This window comes from Hevea brasiliensis, chromosome 2 (assembly GCF_030052815.1).
Source record: "Hevea brasiliensis isolate MT/VB/25A 57/8 chromosome 2, ASM3005281v1, whole genome shotgun sequence".
In the NCBI taxonomy this organism is placed as follows: Eukaryota; Viridiplantae; Streptophyta; class Magnoliopsida; order Malpighiales; family Euphorbiaceae; genus Hevea; species Hevea brasiliensis.
In genome coordinates this window covers 116820346-116835710 of record NC_079494.1, presented here as the reverse complement: position 1 = coordinate 116835710, position 15365 = coordinate 116820346, and the positions used below count along the sequence as shown (strand labels likewise).

The following is a 15365-nucleotide window of genomic DNA, read 5'->3' as shown; positions in this document are numbered from 1 at the left end:
ATGTATTTATTTGTCGATTTCTGCTTAAAGGGTCTTTAACAAGAATATGGAATCAAATTCATGGTTTAAACAAATTAGCATGTCAATAAGGCGCACTCATGCCTTTTGACCATTATAGTATATGGCATTTGTCTTCCACTAATCATGCTCCTTTGAAAAGTTTCCATTACCTAAAAACAAAAGGAGCAGTAACACGTAATCAATGCACTGATGTCACTTAGCTATTGGCTGACCTCGTAGTTAATTACTTAGATTAATTAATATTAATTAGAACAAACTTTATGGACGGTACCAATAGATATCATTGTTGAAGCTGCTTAACTTTTCCTGCATGAACTGATGATGCCCCTAATTCACTTTAGGTTATAATCAAGGTCGGTGCTGACACTACTAACTATCAATATCTATTTAGCACTTCCATAAGAAGAATAAATTTTATCCCTTTCACAAACTTTTGATAAGAAGGAAATGCTGAGACTTCCCAAAATGTTTTGTGCGCATGCACTCAGCAGCAACTGGGTATTTGAAATTTTATACAAGATGTCAATTATATTATGTTAATCAGCCACTCATGAAGAAAAATCAGGTCCACTCAAAAATAAACAAGACAAGAGGGAACAAACTTTGATAAATTCCCATTACAAACTTGTGGAAAATTAGGTAAAAAAAGCACAAAAGAATCTGTCCCATTGTTCTCTCAAAATCAGCGTAAGTGAGACCTAATATTGATGTTCTGCATCCTGTGGAAGATAATATTCACAGGAGATTAAACACAATTTAGATGTTCTGCAAACAATTCATGAATTTTATTCCTACAACATTCTTGTTAATGGATGTTCCCATCCATGCATAATAACATCTTACATATATTACCCAACCAATCTGGTTTGACTGCCGTCACTACAATACACTTTAATTTTCTCTCATTATTCAGTAACAATAAAATGTAATGCAACTCATGATACATGAAGATTCTGTATTTCAACTTGCAGTGTTCTAAGTTTTTCCTTGATGTCTGATAATTCATTTTGAACATCTAAAAGCTTGTCTAGTCTTTGTTGTGATGCATCTTTATAAGGCTTGCCAATTGTTTTCACAAAGTTCTCTAAGTTCACAACAGTTTCCAAGAGATCTTTCTGCATTGCCTCTTCAATTTCGCGTGCCAACCCATCTGCAATGCTACTTACCTTGTCCATTAAGCCTTGCTTGCGGGATGGGAAATTTGAAATTGCTATAAACCTATCACAGAAATGAAGAATTAATCAGACATTAAGAACCATCACATGATGCAAAGCATCAATTGATATGTGCTATATATTTACAACCTACAGAATGAAGAAACCAAATGAGAATAAGCCAGAAATGTGTAAATTTGGAATAGTCTACATTGAATTAAGAATTTCAATCCTGCAAGCAACGACTAACACATAGATAAAATTTCACCAATAATTTTCAGCAAATGAGGGAAGCAATACTTTACCCTCCAGCAGAACAAAGGCCAAGAGCAAGAAGATCTTCTAAAGTTGTAGGTAGCACAGATGTCAGAAGAGAGGCTGATAAACCAGCAGCTCCTAGTCCACCAAATGTTCCCAAGTACTAAGGAAAAAAAAAAATTCACCTCAGGTTCACTGAATTGTGAATCAACAAAAATGAAAATAAATTTACTAACCAAGAAATATTATTTCATCTAAAATAAAATAAACTTCTAGTACTATAAGTCTTATGAAACAGCATAAAAGTGCTCAAGTCACGAGAAGACAATTGAATGGAGAACCAATTCCCATATAATATTTCAATTTGAGGTTATTTTGTTATGTAGGGATACCATGCATCCAAAATGCAGTTCATGGTTCCTGTTTAAAGTTTCAAAAAGAATAATTTTTAGATTCAAAAGGAAAATTTTCACACCTTAGCTTTATTTTATTTAAAAAAAAAAATAGAAAAAAGAAGAAGGAGAAGAAGAAGAAGAAAGAGAGACACAGAGAGAGAGATGCGACGCCAGAGAACATTACTTGGACATAAGGTGCATTCCATGTAACTCACTTCCAGACAATTCTATTTTTGTCGAAGAGTCCATCTCCGAGTATGAAAAAAAAAAATACTCCTGCCACACACGAACTTGGGCTTTTGGAATGTTGGATGTTATGGGAAGAACATCCAGTGTCATCAATATAATAGGGAATAACTCAACTCAACTCAACTAAGCCTTTATCCCAAAAATTTGGGGTCGGCTATATGGATTCTCTTTTTCCACTCTAAACGATTTTGGGTTAAATCCTCGAAAATGTGTAATGCTTCTAGGTCATATTGTACTACTCTCCTCCAAGTCAGTTTAGGTCTATCCCTTCTTTTCTTTCTATCATGTAACCTAATGTGCTCTACTTATCTATCTGGAGCCTCCGTATGTCTACGCTTCACATGACCAAACCACCTCAATCTCCCTTCTCTCAACTTATCCTCAATTGGTACCACTCCTACATTATTTCTAATATTCTCATTACGTACTTTATCTAGTATAGTATAGCCACTCATCCACCTTAATATTATCATTTCCGCAACTCTTATCTTAGACACATACGACTCCTTCAGTGTCCAACACTCACTACCATATAACATGACCGGTCGTATAGCTGTACGATAAAATTTTCCTTTCAACTTATTGAGAATCTTGCGATCACATAAAACTCCCGTGACACGTCTCCACTTCAACCATCTGGCTTTAATCCTATGACTAACATCCTCCTCGTATCCCCCATCTACTTGAATGACTGAGCCGAGATATTTAAAGTGATTACTTTGGGACAATACCACTTCATCCAAACTAACTCCTTCCCTATCACCAGTTTGGTATTCACTGTACTTGCAATGCATGTATTCTGTCTTCGTTCTACTTAACTTAAAACCCTTTAACTCTAGAGTACTTCTCCAAAACTCTAGCTTTCTATTGACTCCTTCTCGCATCTCATCTATCAGAACTATATCATCCGCAAGCATCATGCACCAAGGGATACTCTCTTGTATATGTTTTGTCAATTCATCTAAAACTAATGTAAAAAGGTAAGGATTTACAGCTGAACCCTAGTGTAATCCAACTGAGATAGGAAAATCTCGTGTCTCCTCCCACTGTGCGCACACTAGTAGTTACTCCTTCGTACATATCTTTTAACACTTGTAAGTACCTAATAGATACCCTCTTTTATTCTAACACTTTCCATAAGACATCTCTTGGAACACTATCATAAGCCTTCTTCAAATCGATAAAAACCATGTGTAGATCTTTCTTCACATCTCTATATTTCTCCATCAAGCTTCTAATAAGAAAGATCGCTTCCATAGTTAAACGACCGGGCATAAAGCCAAATTGATTGGGAGAGATAGAAGTATCATGACGTAGTTGATGTTCCACAACTCTCTCTCACAACTTCATAGTATGGCTTATGAGTTTAATTCCCCTATAATTTAAGCAACTCTGTATGTCTCCCTTATTTTTAAAAATGGGTACTAAAATACTCATCCTCCATTCATCCGGCATTTTCTTTGAATTTAGAATCTTATTAAACAATTTAGTTAACCATACCACTCCTGTATCTCCCAAGCACTTCCACACTTCAATTGGTATTCCATCAGTCCACAGGCTTTACCCACTTTCATTCTCTTAAGTGCTTCCTTTACTTCTAAAGATCTAATCCTTCTAGTATAATTCACATTCCTCTCTATTACTCTGTAGTCTATATTCATGCTATTACCATTTTGACTATTACTAAAAAGATCATCAAAATAATTTCTCCATCTTTCTTTAATATTCTCATCTTTCACCAACATTTTTCCTTCTTTATCCTTAATGCACCTAACTTGATTGAGATCTTGACATTTCTTTTCTCTCCTTCTTGCTAATCTATAAATATCTTTCTCCCCTTCTTTAGTTTCAAGTTTCTCATATAACTTTTCAAAGGCCTGCGCTTTTGCTTAACTAACTGTTTTTTTTTTTTTGCCTCTTTCTTTGCTATCTTGTACTGTTCATATGCCTCATTATTATCACACTTAGTAATTTCTTATACCATTCCCTCTTTCTCTTCACTACCTTTTGTACTTCCTCATTCCACCACCATCTCTCTTTTGAGGGTAGTCCATGTCCTCTAGACTCTCCAAGTACTTTTTTAGCTACTTCTCTAATCTTTGATGCCATCTGTATCCACATATCATTGGCCTCCATATCCAGCTTCCATGCTTCGGGCTCGAGAAACTCATTTTTGAACTTCACTTGCTTTACTCCTTTGAACTCCCACCACTTTGTTCGAGCTACACTATTTCTTCTAACCTTACATGAATTATTCCTAAACTTGACATCCAAGACCACTAACCAATGTTGACTTGTTAAAACCTCCCGGAATGACCTTACAATCCTTGCATAAAACTCTATTTGTCTTCCTGGTTAAGAGGAAGTCAATTTGGCTTCTATATTGTCCACTTTTGAAAGTCACTAAATGTGACTCTCTTTTTATAAAGTAAGTATTTACTAGTATCAAGTCGTATGCCATAGCAAAATCCAGAATGCTTTTTCCCTCCTCATTTCTACTGCCAAAACCAAAACCTCCATGAACATTTCCATAACCTTGCCCATCACTTCTTACATGTCCATTCAAATCTCCACCGATGAAAACATTCTCTTCATTCGGTATATTTTGCATTATATCATCCATATCTTCCCAAAACATTTGTTTACTCTCACTACCTAGTCCTATTTGTGGGGCATAAGCACTAACTACATTTATTGTTTCTCTTTCTAGTACAAGCTTTACTAGTATAATTCTATCTCCTACTCTTTTCACAGCTATTACAGCATCTTTCAATGTCCTGCCTATGATTATGCCCACTCCATTCTTGTTCCTCTCATTTCCGGTAAACCACAGTTTGTACCCTGAATTACCCACTTTCTTGCTTTTCTCTCCTACCCATTTAGTCTCCTGAATGCAAGCAATATTCACCCTTCTCCTTTCCAAGGTATCCACAAGCTCCATTAACTTTCCTGTAAGTGATCCAACATTCCAAGTACCAACTCTTCTTCTCCTCCTATTCTGTTCCTTCTTAATTAATCTCCTTCTATAATATCTTTTATTGTTCTCTATGCCTATCTTGTGTTCTGTTCTACTATCTGTCCTATGGACTAATTTATTTACCCACACCCGTCCATGATGTGGGAACAGCAGGTTCAAAATTAAAATAATCAAAATTAAAATAATAACTAAATAAGGATAAAATAAAATGGTCTATCTCAACACATCCAAGAAAAATAAAATTTAAAACAGAAATGAAGAATAGCTGTATGAAATGATTTACAGCTTTATGCTACCATACTATCGCTAAAATAATACTTAAATCTTAACACATTTCAATCCATGTTCTTACTTCATAAGCAATTTCACTTGATAAAACTTAACATGAAAGGTGAAAAATTCTGGTAGAAATTTCCTTTATGCCTACCATAAAAGAAATATTTCAAATCAATGTGATCACGTTTCTCCGTAGCATTCAATTATATTATACATGGTAGCAGAGAGTATTATTAGACTAGTTCATTGTTGGCAATGCCATCTTTTGCAAATAAGGTTTTAAAATTCAAATTTTTACTACACTAATTCCTGGCTCAACTAGTTTGAAAATTTCCCACTTATTACCAAGACACATTTGGACTAACCAATTCACGGATTTCCTGTTCAAAATGCTTGGAAGCTGCACCAGCACTGAAGTTCTCAATCACTTTCAAGCTGGCGTCATCGACTTTTTCCAGTAACTCATAGGTCTCCAAATGCATCTGTGTGTTTGAATTGACAAATGAAGGCCATCTTTTCTCAAAAGATTCTTGGTATAGCTTCCCTTCACGAGAACTATTTGATTTTAACCATAATGCATATTCTTCAAGTTGTTTCTGCATAACCAGATAACATTAAAAAGAATTGATAAATAAATGATAAAAACTTTGAGCTAAATAAATCCAAAGATATGTGGATTCAAATATACTGAGAAAACATGTCACAACAAAATAAAGTTTTGGCAGAACTTCAAAATGCAAGCACTAAACAGATGCAAAATACCATTCCAATCACCGAAACTTTAACCCACATGACTGCAATCAATGGTTTTAGGATTTCCAAATAAATAAAGAGGAAACAATGAAAGATCAGACATGCTCAAGTCAGTTCCTAAACAGGTCAGATCCATTAACTCACTTTTGCATCTAGAACTCCTGGACCAATTATATCATTTTCAACCCTGATGGCTGCGGGAGTCATCGCAGATTTTTCCCCTTTAAAAATATATGCTGTGGCAAGATCAATATTTGATATTTGTAGAGTGGATTCAATAAGCTCCTGAACACGGGATTTTGTTGTTTCAATCTGCAAGTTCATTCCCAGTACATTCAAAAACTGACACATTAAAAATCTATTGCTTACTTTCTACTCAAATGTGTGTGTATGTGTTTGGACAATGGAGGGAGGGATGAGAAGGGAAATATATATTTTAAAAAATTATACCAGCAATGAGGTTTTTCTTCTCCAAGTGATGCTCTCCTTTTCCATCTTCATTGTCAACTCTTTCACACTATCAATTAATTCAGTTACAGTGGTCAGATCCTGCTTGGCATATTGGCATTTTTGTTTCATAAGAGTTTCACAAGTAGAAAGTATTCGATCAGCAATTGCAATTGGCGTTTCAAGTTTAAGCTTCATCCTTTCCAGTCCTGTTTCTGTTGAGCCATCTAAAAAACTATATAAGAACCTCTCAAGTTCATAGAAGCTACTGATCTTCCAATGAGATTCTGAAACTAAAGATTCGTCATAATCTAGTTTAGTGTCAGAAGCAGCAGACAATTTCGCTTCAAGAGCAGACCGAGCAGAGACTGGATACAATATCACATTTTCAGTGCTCAGCAAATTCCTTGTGTTCTCCTTGATGAATGATATGGCTTCCTCAAGCTGCAAAATCATGGAGAACAATTAAGAATCATTGTAAATTGCGCAGCAGCTCTATTGAACATAAAGCGTAAAAGGCTCACTGCCAAAAATATGGGAAAAAAAACAATTTTAAAAATGGTTCAAAAATAAACCTCACTGGTATTCTGATAGAGGTCAGATTTATTTAACACAAACACAACTTTCTTCTTCCACTGTTGAGTATAACGCAAAAAATCCACCTGAAAAATAGTTATCAGGAGTGAAACCAAAATCATCTTTGGACATAGCCAAAAGTTGGAAGAGATATTTCCTAAATATTAGTCTATTACAGTCCTTCAAACATTAAATAAGAGTCACTAGGACAATATATATATTGATTATCACATCAATTTTATAAACATCTAAATTAAGCACTTCTCAAGATTATACGATATTATAATATGCAAGGAAAGTGTAAGCAAGTGGCTTAGATTTACATAGATGTCCACATCAATTTCAATCAAGAATTTTTCTACTTTCAAACTCATATTTGGGTTGTCACTACAAGACTCCAATGCACTTTTAGAATCAATGAATATACATTCACATAATCCTCAATGCAATCTAATATTGCAATGCAGATAAGTAAAAAACAAAGTTTCTGAGCAATGACTTATCTTAATCATATTTTCATAGGCAGTAAGCCATATTCATTTGGTAACAGCAAAACCATAGATCACTATATACCAACAATTATCTTTTAAAAAATAATAAAAAATTAAATAGCATGCCATATCACATTCAACAGGTGCAACTACTCATTTATACCTCACTTTCAGTTAATGGGCGGTCAGCAGAAATGACAAACAGAAGCAAATCTGAACGAGGCACAAACTCCTCAGTAAGGCGTTGTTGCCTTTGAAGAATGACATTAGTCCCAGGTGTATCAACAATATTCATCTGTTTGAAAGGTCAAAAAAATAAATAAATAGATACAATAGTTACATCACATAAAGCAGCTTCCCAAGAACTGGTATATAGTTCTACTATTTAAAGGGCATGTTATGCAGTCAAGGAAGCAGATTCAATTTAAGAATTATTTTCATTCAAGTTTTCATTGTAAAATTAGGAATTTTATATTTCTAATATTTAGGAAATTTAACTAGGAAATACTATTTTATTTCATTTAGGAAGTTTGAGTATTCCTACTCAATATTGGTTTAGTATTCCTAATTAGTATTGATTCGATGTTTTATTGTTTTGGGATTCCTAATCGTAATAGTAATAGAATTATTTGATATAATATAAATACCTATGCCCTCCAGGTATTTTGAGAGAGTTTATTATGATAAATTGTTCACAACTAATAACAATTGAAAATTCATTTCTCTTCCTTTTCGAGAATTTGTTTCTCCTTTTTGGAAATTTAACTAGTAAATAGTAGTTTATTTTATTTTATTTAGAAAGTTTGAGCATCCCTATTTAGTATTGGTTTAGTATTCCTAATTAGTATTGATTTAATATTTTCTTATTTTGGGATTCTTAATCCTAATAGTAATCGATTAGTTGATATACTATAAATACTTATGTCCTCTAGGTATTTTGAGAGAGAGTTTATTATGATATTATTGTTGACAATTAATAAAATGTGAGAATGTGTTTATCTTCCTTTAATGTTCTTTTTCATTCCATATCAATTTGATATTAGAGCTCCAAAACTCCAACTTATGTTTTTTTGGCTTTCGAAAATTTCCTTCTAGCTTACTGTTCCTACTTTCTGATTTAAAAAAAAAAAAAATCCTCCTGTGGGAAAATTTGCTTGAAGTTTTTAACCACAGGACTTTGCCACAGTTCAACCACTACAACCACCCTCAACTCATCAAAACGCTGCAACATTAGAGAATTTTCAATCTGTTGTCCTGTGCACCTGTTGCTTCCAGCCTCAGAAACAATTTCTTGCAAAATAGTTTGATCTATTTTGTCCCTTGTGACAAGCCACCATAGCCATACACAACCCACCCCTCTCCCTGTATCATACAACCAGTGTCACCAGAGTTATTAAAGGCGAGCCTCATGCACAAGGCACAAAGGATGTAAAGGAAAGCATGAAATTCTTCTTTTCACTCTTGTTGCTACCATTCAAGGACTTGTTTGTTCTCTGAATTCAGTTCTTGATTCTTGCGCACTACAAGACTCGAGGTCAAGTTTTCTCTAAATAGAGAAGAACAATGAAATCAAGGAAGATTCAATTTAGGAATTAATTTGATCAAGTCTCATTGTAAAATTAGGAATTTTATATTTCTAATATTTAGGAAATTTAACTAGGAAATAGAATTTTATTTTATTTGGGAAGCTTGAGCATTCCTACTCAGTATTGGTTTAGTATTCCTAATTAGTATTGATTTATATTTTCTTATTTTAGAATTCCTAATCCTAGCTAAAAGGTGAAAAAAAATCCATATAGCCGAAGGTAGAAAAGGATCCAAATAGCCGACTCCAACTAATTTGGGATTAACACTTAATTGTTAATGTTGTTGTTGTTGTTAGGACTCCTAATCCTAATAGTAATAGAACTAGTTGACTTACTATAAATACCTACATCCTCCTTATTTTGAGAGAGCTTATTATGATATTATCGTTGACAGTTAATAAAATTTGAGAATTTGTTTCTCTTCCCTTTTGAAATTTTATTTCTCTAAAGAATTTGTTTTTCCTTCTTGAGAATTCGTTTCTCTACCTTTTGTGTTCTACTTCGTTCTACATCAACATGCCCTTAGCAAATCATGCAAAACAATTGATACGTCATCTCTCATAGGTTTTACTCTTTAATTACACTATGCTTTTGTTTTCAACCTACCTTTCCTTTCTGCCATCATAGACAACTGAATTATCACTTTCAGTTTGGCAACCATAGTAGATCACGAGCACTCATTTGTTAGAATTCTCTTTGAGGCACCTCAAATTTCTTTTGGTTCAAAGTGGATTGTTAAGCTGCCCATATGGCTAATAACATTGCAATAAAATGTAACTAAATCCCATTGTAGTGTGCCATTCCAACCAAGTGAAACTTATCAATTAACTTTTGTGTCACATTTTAATGAGAAAAATATAAATGCTGTAATGCATCAAGGAAAAACGTTAAATATTTAAGTGCAATGCAGCATAAAGTGAAAATATCAAAACTTTTGAAAAACAGCAATACAGGCACTTTACAGCATACAGCATAGACTTGTTAACATTAGAATTATCAGTAACTTCAATCCAGTCTTAAAATGATGCATAACAAAAATTTTTGCATTTAAAACAATCACTGAGATTGAGTGCTAATTAAGCTGACTAGTAACAAAAAATTCACGCATCTGTGCACTGAAAAGAATTTGTGCACATGTATATGTGCATTACATACACATATAATACCTAGGAATCATCAGTATCAGGTATTTAAGTATTATAATATCTAAGAACCCAATTTAAGGGCATAAATGAGATCAACCAAAATACTCACTTCCTTAAGAATTGGAGCAGGAAGGAAACATATATATTGACCATCGGGATGCCTTTCACAGCGTTGTGGCTCTTCAGAATTATACTTAGAATAGCGTAAGAAAGTAATCTCATTGGTTGTCGGAACAACACCCTCTTTAAGGTATCTTTCTCCAAGAAGTGCATTAATAACAGTTGATTTACCAGAATTAAATTCACCCTGGTACAAAAATAAAAGAGTCACAGAAAGGAGGGGGAAAGTACTTTCAACAGCATTTTCATAAAGTTGAAGGCATGAACAACAAGCCAATCTCTATCAAATTTTGCATTCTTGAAAATGAAGTCTTTTTTTTTTTTTTGGAAAAAAATACAAAGAAAGGAAACTAAGGAGTGAAAAGCAAGAAATGTAAATGTAAGCATCTTTCCCTAGTTTCAGCACATTAATAGCTCCTTCTAAACTTTCCTCAACCAGAATGGGAGCAAGATTAAGACAATAAGTAAGAGAACAGCCTCCTTAAAAAAGTAGGAATGACAAAAAAACATGTTAATTGACCAAATGTATAGTCGCAAAATAATGTAGCTAGCATGTAAAGACAAAAATAAGAATGTTGAATTAACCTGTTTATGAAATTTCTAACCAAATTGGAATTCAATGAAAATATGAACTCGTTTTCAGATTTAAGACATAAGTATGAAGAGAACAAATAAGCTGACTCAGAACAAATAAGTTGACTCAGACATAAGCATCGGCACATACAATAGAAAGTGGAGGGGCAAACTTACAGCACCTTTTAATCCAAAAGTTGTTAAATGAAAATGAATGAAGATTATCAAAGGTCATTTAAATTCTAGGTCTTTTAAAGTAAACACAAATGGATTTATTTGAAATTTAGAGCTAATACCAATGTACATCCCTGGAACCAGAATTTGTTGAAATTCAGCACACAATTACCACTATGGCCAGTAAAAATGGCTCATCAAGTTGAGAAACAGCATCAATTAGAAGTGAAACCTCCTTCATCTGTCACTCAAAACCAGTACCCTGATTCAGGCATAAAATGCAACAAAAGAATTGATAAAATGTTGAATTATCCAATAAACAAATTCAACTACCAAATTCCTAAAATGATCACCTGAGGAGCAGCCTTATGAATAACATTAATGCATTCAAATAATATTGATCTCTCTGTTTCTATGAGCTGTTTTTCTCTGTCCTCCAATTTAACAAAGCCTGCCACCCTCTTTTTCCCATTAGTACCATTTTCTACATCTGATGGTTTGAGCTTATTGAGGCTTTCAGGCTCATTTTCTGTTTTTTTCTCCACTGCACTTGCAGTGTTGAAAAATTGGCTAAAAGATTCATCATTGAACAACCTCAAATCTTCTAACGACATAACTAAACCACCAGCACCAGATTTTAGCAATTGCAATCCCTCCATAATTGACGTACCCACTCTATGTGAAGCATAAATAACAAAGATTGGTATTTTCACATCCGCAAATCCAGAGAACATTTTTTCATCAAAATATTTATCTTGTTCAAGACCATATATAAGGAAATCAGCACCTTCAGAATTAGATGCATTTAAGGCAGCCCTAGAATTCTGCACATTTCTAGCTACCAATGGGAGAACTATAGATTCAGATTTGGAATCCATCATCATGTTTCTTGCCACAATGGCAGGAAGACCTGTAAAAGAAGGAATAAATGCATTACTTTCATGTCCAGGGATTACTGATAGAAAACCACAAATAAACAAAATAAGGTAATGAATATCAACTACTAGAAACCTATATATGACAAGCATTGGGTATTTGGGATGTAGGCTAAACAGGAGACATCAAAGCAGCAAGAGTCTAAGAATTGCCTGGACCACAGCAATCGCAACACTAGTATATCCCAAATTGTTTTTGAGGCTTTGGGTATAATTGCTCCTATATTAAATGTTGGAATATATTGTACAAAATTAGAGCGTTTTAGCCAAAACATTTGGCCTTTTATGTAAAATAAATAAAAATAAAAAATAAAATTCTAAATGAGCTATACGAGCTCATGAGCTGTTAACAGGCTCACTTACGAGTGTGTTATATGAGCTAGTTCACAAGTCTATTCAACAAGCAGCTTACTAGTTAAGAAAACGAGTCAAGCCAAGTTGAGTTTTGTCCAGCCAAGCCTCAAACCTCGAGCGGAAACTCAGCTCATCTAAACCATTGAAAGCTCAGGAAAGCAAAATACTTCTCCATAAAAGTCAAACAGCTAACGACAATAAGCCACAGATAAAACTAATATAGTTGGAACTTAATAGAGGATGAATTAAGCAAACCTTGATCGGAGAGCACAACCCCACTAGCATTAACAGCAGCAGCGATATCAACGCGCTCTCCAATCAACAAACGCGCACGATCCCTCACAACCGACTTCAACAAACAAGCAGCCTCGTACAGTGTCTTCCCACTGCCATCACCGCCATTGAGGACCACGATTCCAACCCACTTAGACACGGCCTTATCAATGAAATCCAAGGCATCATCGCCACTCAAAACGTCATCGGGGACAAGCTGGAGGACAATGTTGGGGACTTTGATTTCGGGCCGCTTGTAACCCCCAGGAAAAAGCGTCCTTGGCTGCTGCTGCTGCTGTGTTGGGAAGTCCTTATCGATTGATTGTTGAAAGGGGTTGTTGGCGATTGAGAGGATAGGGAAATGATGGGTTCGGTGCGATGGGGATTTGAAGCGAGGGAGACGGGTGAAGAAGGGAAGGGAATGGGATAGGAAACGAGAGGAAGTGGACACGTGGAGGGGGAGAAAGGGTGTCATGGAGAAGGAGGTGAACAGTATAAAACTCTTCTAGACCTCTGGCTACAGAGGGATTGCAAGGACTGAGAAGAAGAGTAAAGGGGCTTTTATCAATTATCTGCAGCTAATATTTGCGCAGCTAGTGTTATCATCTTATCCGTACGCTAGCCGCCTAAGGGTTATCATCTTATCCTTTGTGATTTCTGGGCTGGGAAAAAGAAAAGGAGCCACTGGCCATGGAAACTACGATACAGCGGACCCATTTAAGCTATTTGTCTTGACTTAATGCTCTGTCAGAATGTTTCCGTTCCCGCCGCTCCATAATTAATAATTTTAATTTTTTTTTATCGGTGAAATATAAATTTTGAATTAAATTTAGCATAATGGGCAGCTGTTTCTCTTGTCTATGACAACTGATCTATGTTGTCATGGCTAATATGTGTTCAGTCAAATTGTATTATTTTATTTATTTTATATAATTATTAATTTATTATATTTCTAAAAATTTATTAAATATTTTAATTTTCCTATTTAAGTGTTAATTCACTAATTAGCTAATTATAAGCATTAAAATTCTCCGCACCATGTTGCAGATATTTTTTTTATTTTATTATATTAATGTAATTAATAAATCAAATATTTATATTAAAAATATGTTAAACTGTTTTTTATAATAATATAAAACATTATGTTTATATCTTGTAAATAAAATTATTATCTATTAATAAATTTAAATAAAATTAAAATTTAATCATTACATATATTATGTATTAGTTATATATACATATTCTAATTTAAGACCAATTAATATTAATAATATGTAATTTATTATTTATTTATTATAATAAATTAAACAAAGTATAATTTAATAATAGAAAATATTTAACTATAGAGTCTAATAATAAAAAAAAATAATAGTAACACTTATTAAAAAAGTAAATTGATTAATCCATCTAAAAAAAGCATAACATTATTCTTATGGTAAATGGTAATTCATTTAGAATTTAAAAGTAAACTATATTCACATTGTTTTTAAAGATTTTTAATTATTAAAAAATAAGTTAAATGTATTGCAATTAAATTAGATTTTAAGAGCAAAATAAATTTAAGTATTTATCGCTTATAAATTAAATTTATACAATTTAATAAACTAAAAACTCTAAATAGATGCTATAAAAAAATATATAAATATATATTTTTAATATTTTATAGATAATAATAATAATAATAAAAGAACAATAATGTCAGTCAAAATCTTACTATTTTAAAGTAGTGCTTTTAGAGAAAAAAAATTAAAAAAAAAAGGTGCAATAAATATTATTAAAATAAATCAATAATTTATTGTCACTATACTTTTCCTATATTAGTGTGAAAGTCTTATATTTCCTTAGTGTAATTTTGATTTATAAAATAAAATTTATTTTATCATAAAATAAATCATCTTAACATTAGTTAAATAAAGATAATAATGATTAAAGTAAATTTAATAATTAAATAATTCAAAAAACAATTAAAAAGAAAATAACATAAAAAAATAACAAAAAAATAATTTAAATTAGTATATGAACACTTATGTGGTTTGAAATTTAAATAAATAGAAATTTAAAAATTTAAATAGTAAAATAAAATATTTAAATTAAAATTAAAAGATAATTAAAAAAGAAAAAAAAAGAGTGGCATGTCAAAAAATTTTAAGATATATAATGCAAAAATTGAAAAGGAAGTTTTTATTTTTAACAATAAAATAAAAAATTAAAAATAAAAGCACCAAAAATAAAAAACCATAATATGATAATATTATCAATATCCTTTGAACAGTGAATTTCATTTTATTAAAATAAAATTATTTTAATGAAAATAATAATTAAATAATTTAAAAGTAATTAAAATTAAAATAAAAATTTGAAATTATATACACCGGAGATTGTTTGGAAAAGGTGGGAGAGGAAAATATGGGGTGAGGATACTGTTTGTAAACAGTGTTTTTTAGTATCATTTTAGAATACATAATAAAAGATGGCATTTTTTCTTGGATATCCAACATTTGATTCTATTAAAATTAGAAATGTAACTTTTTGAAATTTTGTGCAATTACAAAAAAATAAGTAAAAATGAATCAGATGTCTTAATTAGAGCTAATTTGTAGATGGCATG

The 15365-nt window shown here is 32.6% G+C and overlaps 1 protein-coding gene across 4 annotated transcripts; it reads right to left on the bottom strand.

Moving 5' to 3' along the window:
* Positions 1-782: 782 nt before the first annotated feature.
* LOC110644598 (probable transmembrane GTPase FZO-like, chloroplastic) lies at positions 783-13501 on the bottom strand. Of its 4 annotated transcripts, none has more exons than XM_021797456.2 (11): positions 12740-13483; positions 11549-12105; positions 11368-11436; positions 10438-10635; positions 7761-7892; positions 7106-7192; positions 6534-6974; positions 6228-6395; positions 5696-5926; positions 1481-1596; positions 783-1239 (listed from the first exon to the last, which is right to left on the bottom strand). In XM_021797456.2, the coding sequence occupies exons 1-11, from the start codon at positions 13230-13232 to the stop codon at positions 957-959; spliced, it is 2775 nt and encodes a 924-aa protein (XP_021653148.2). In that variant the 5' UTR covers positions 13233-13483; the 3' UTR covers positions 783-956. The 4 variants fall into 4 exon arrangements, with proteins under 4 accessions (XP_021653148.2, XP_057996801.1, XP_021653149.2 ...); XM_058140818.1 differs by lacking the exon at positions 12740-13483 and adding an exon at positions 12543-12674; XM_021797457.2 differs by lacking the exon at positions 6228-6395 and having other exon boundaries at positions 12740-13494.
* Positions 13502-15365: the final 1864 nt, after the last annotated feature.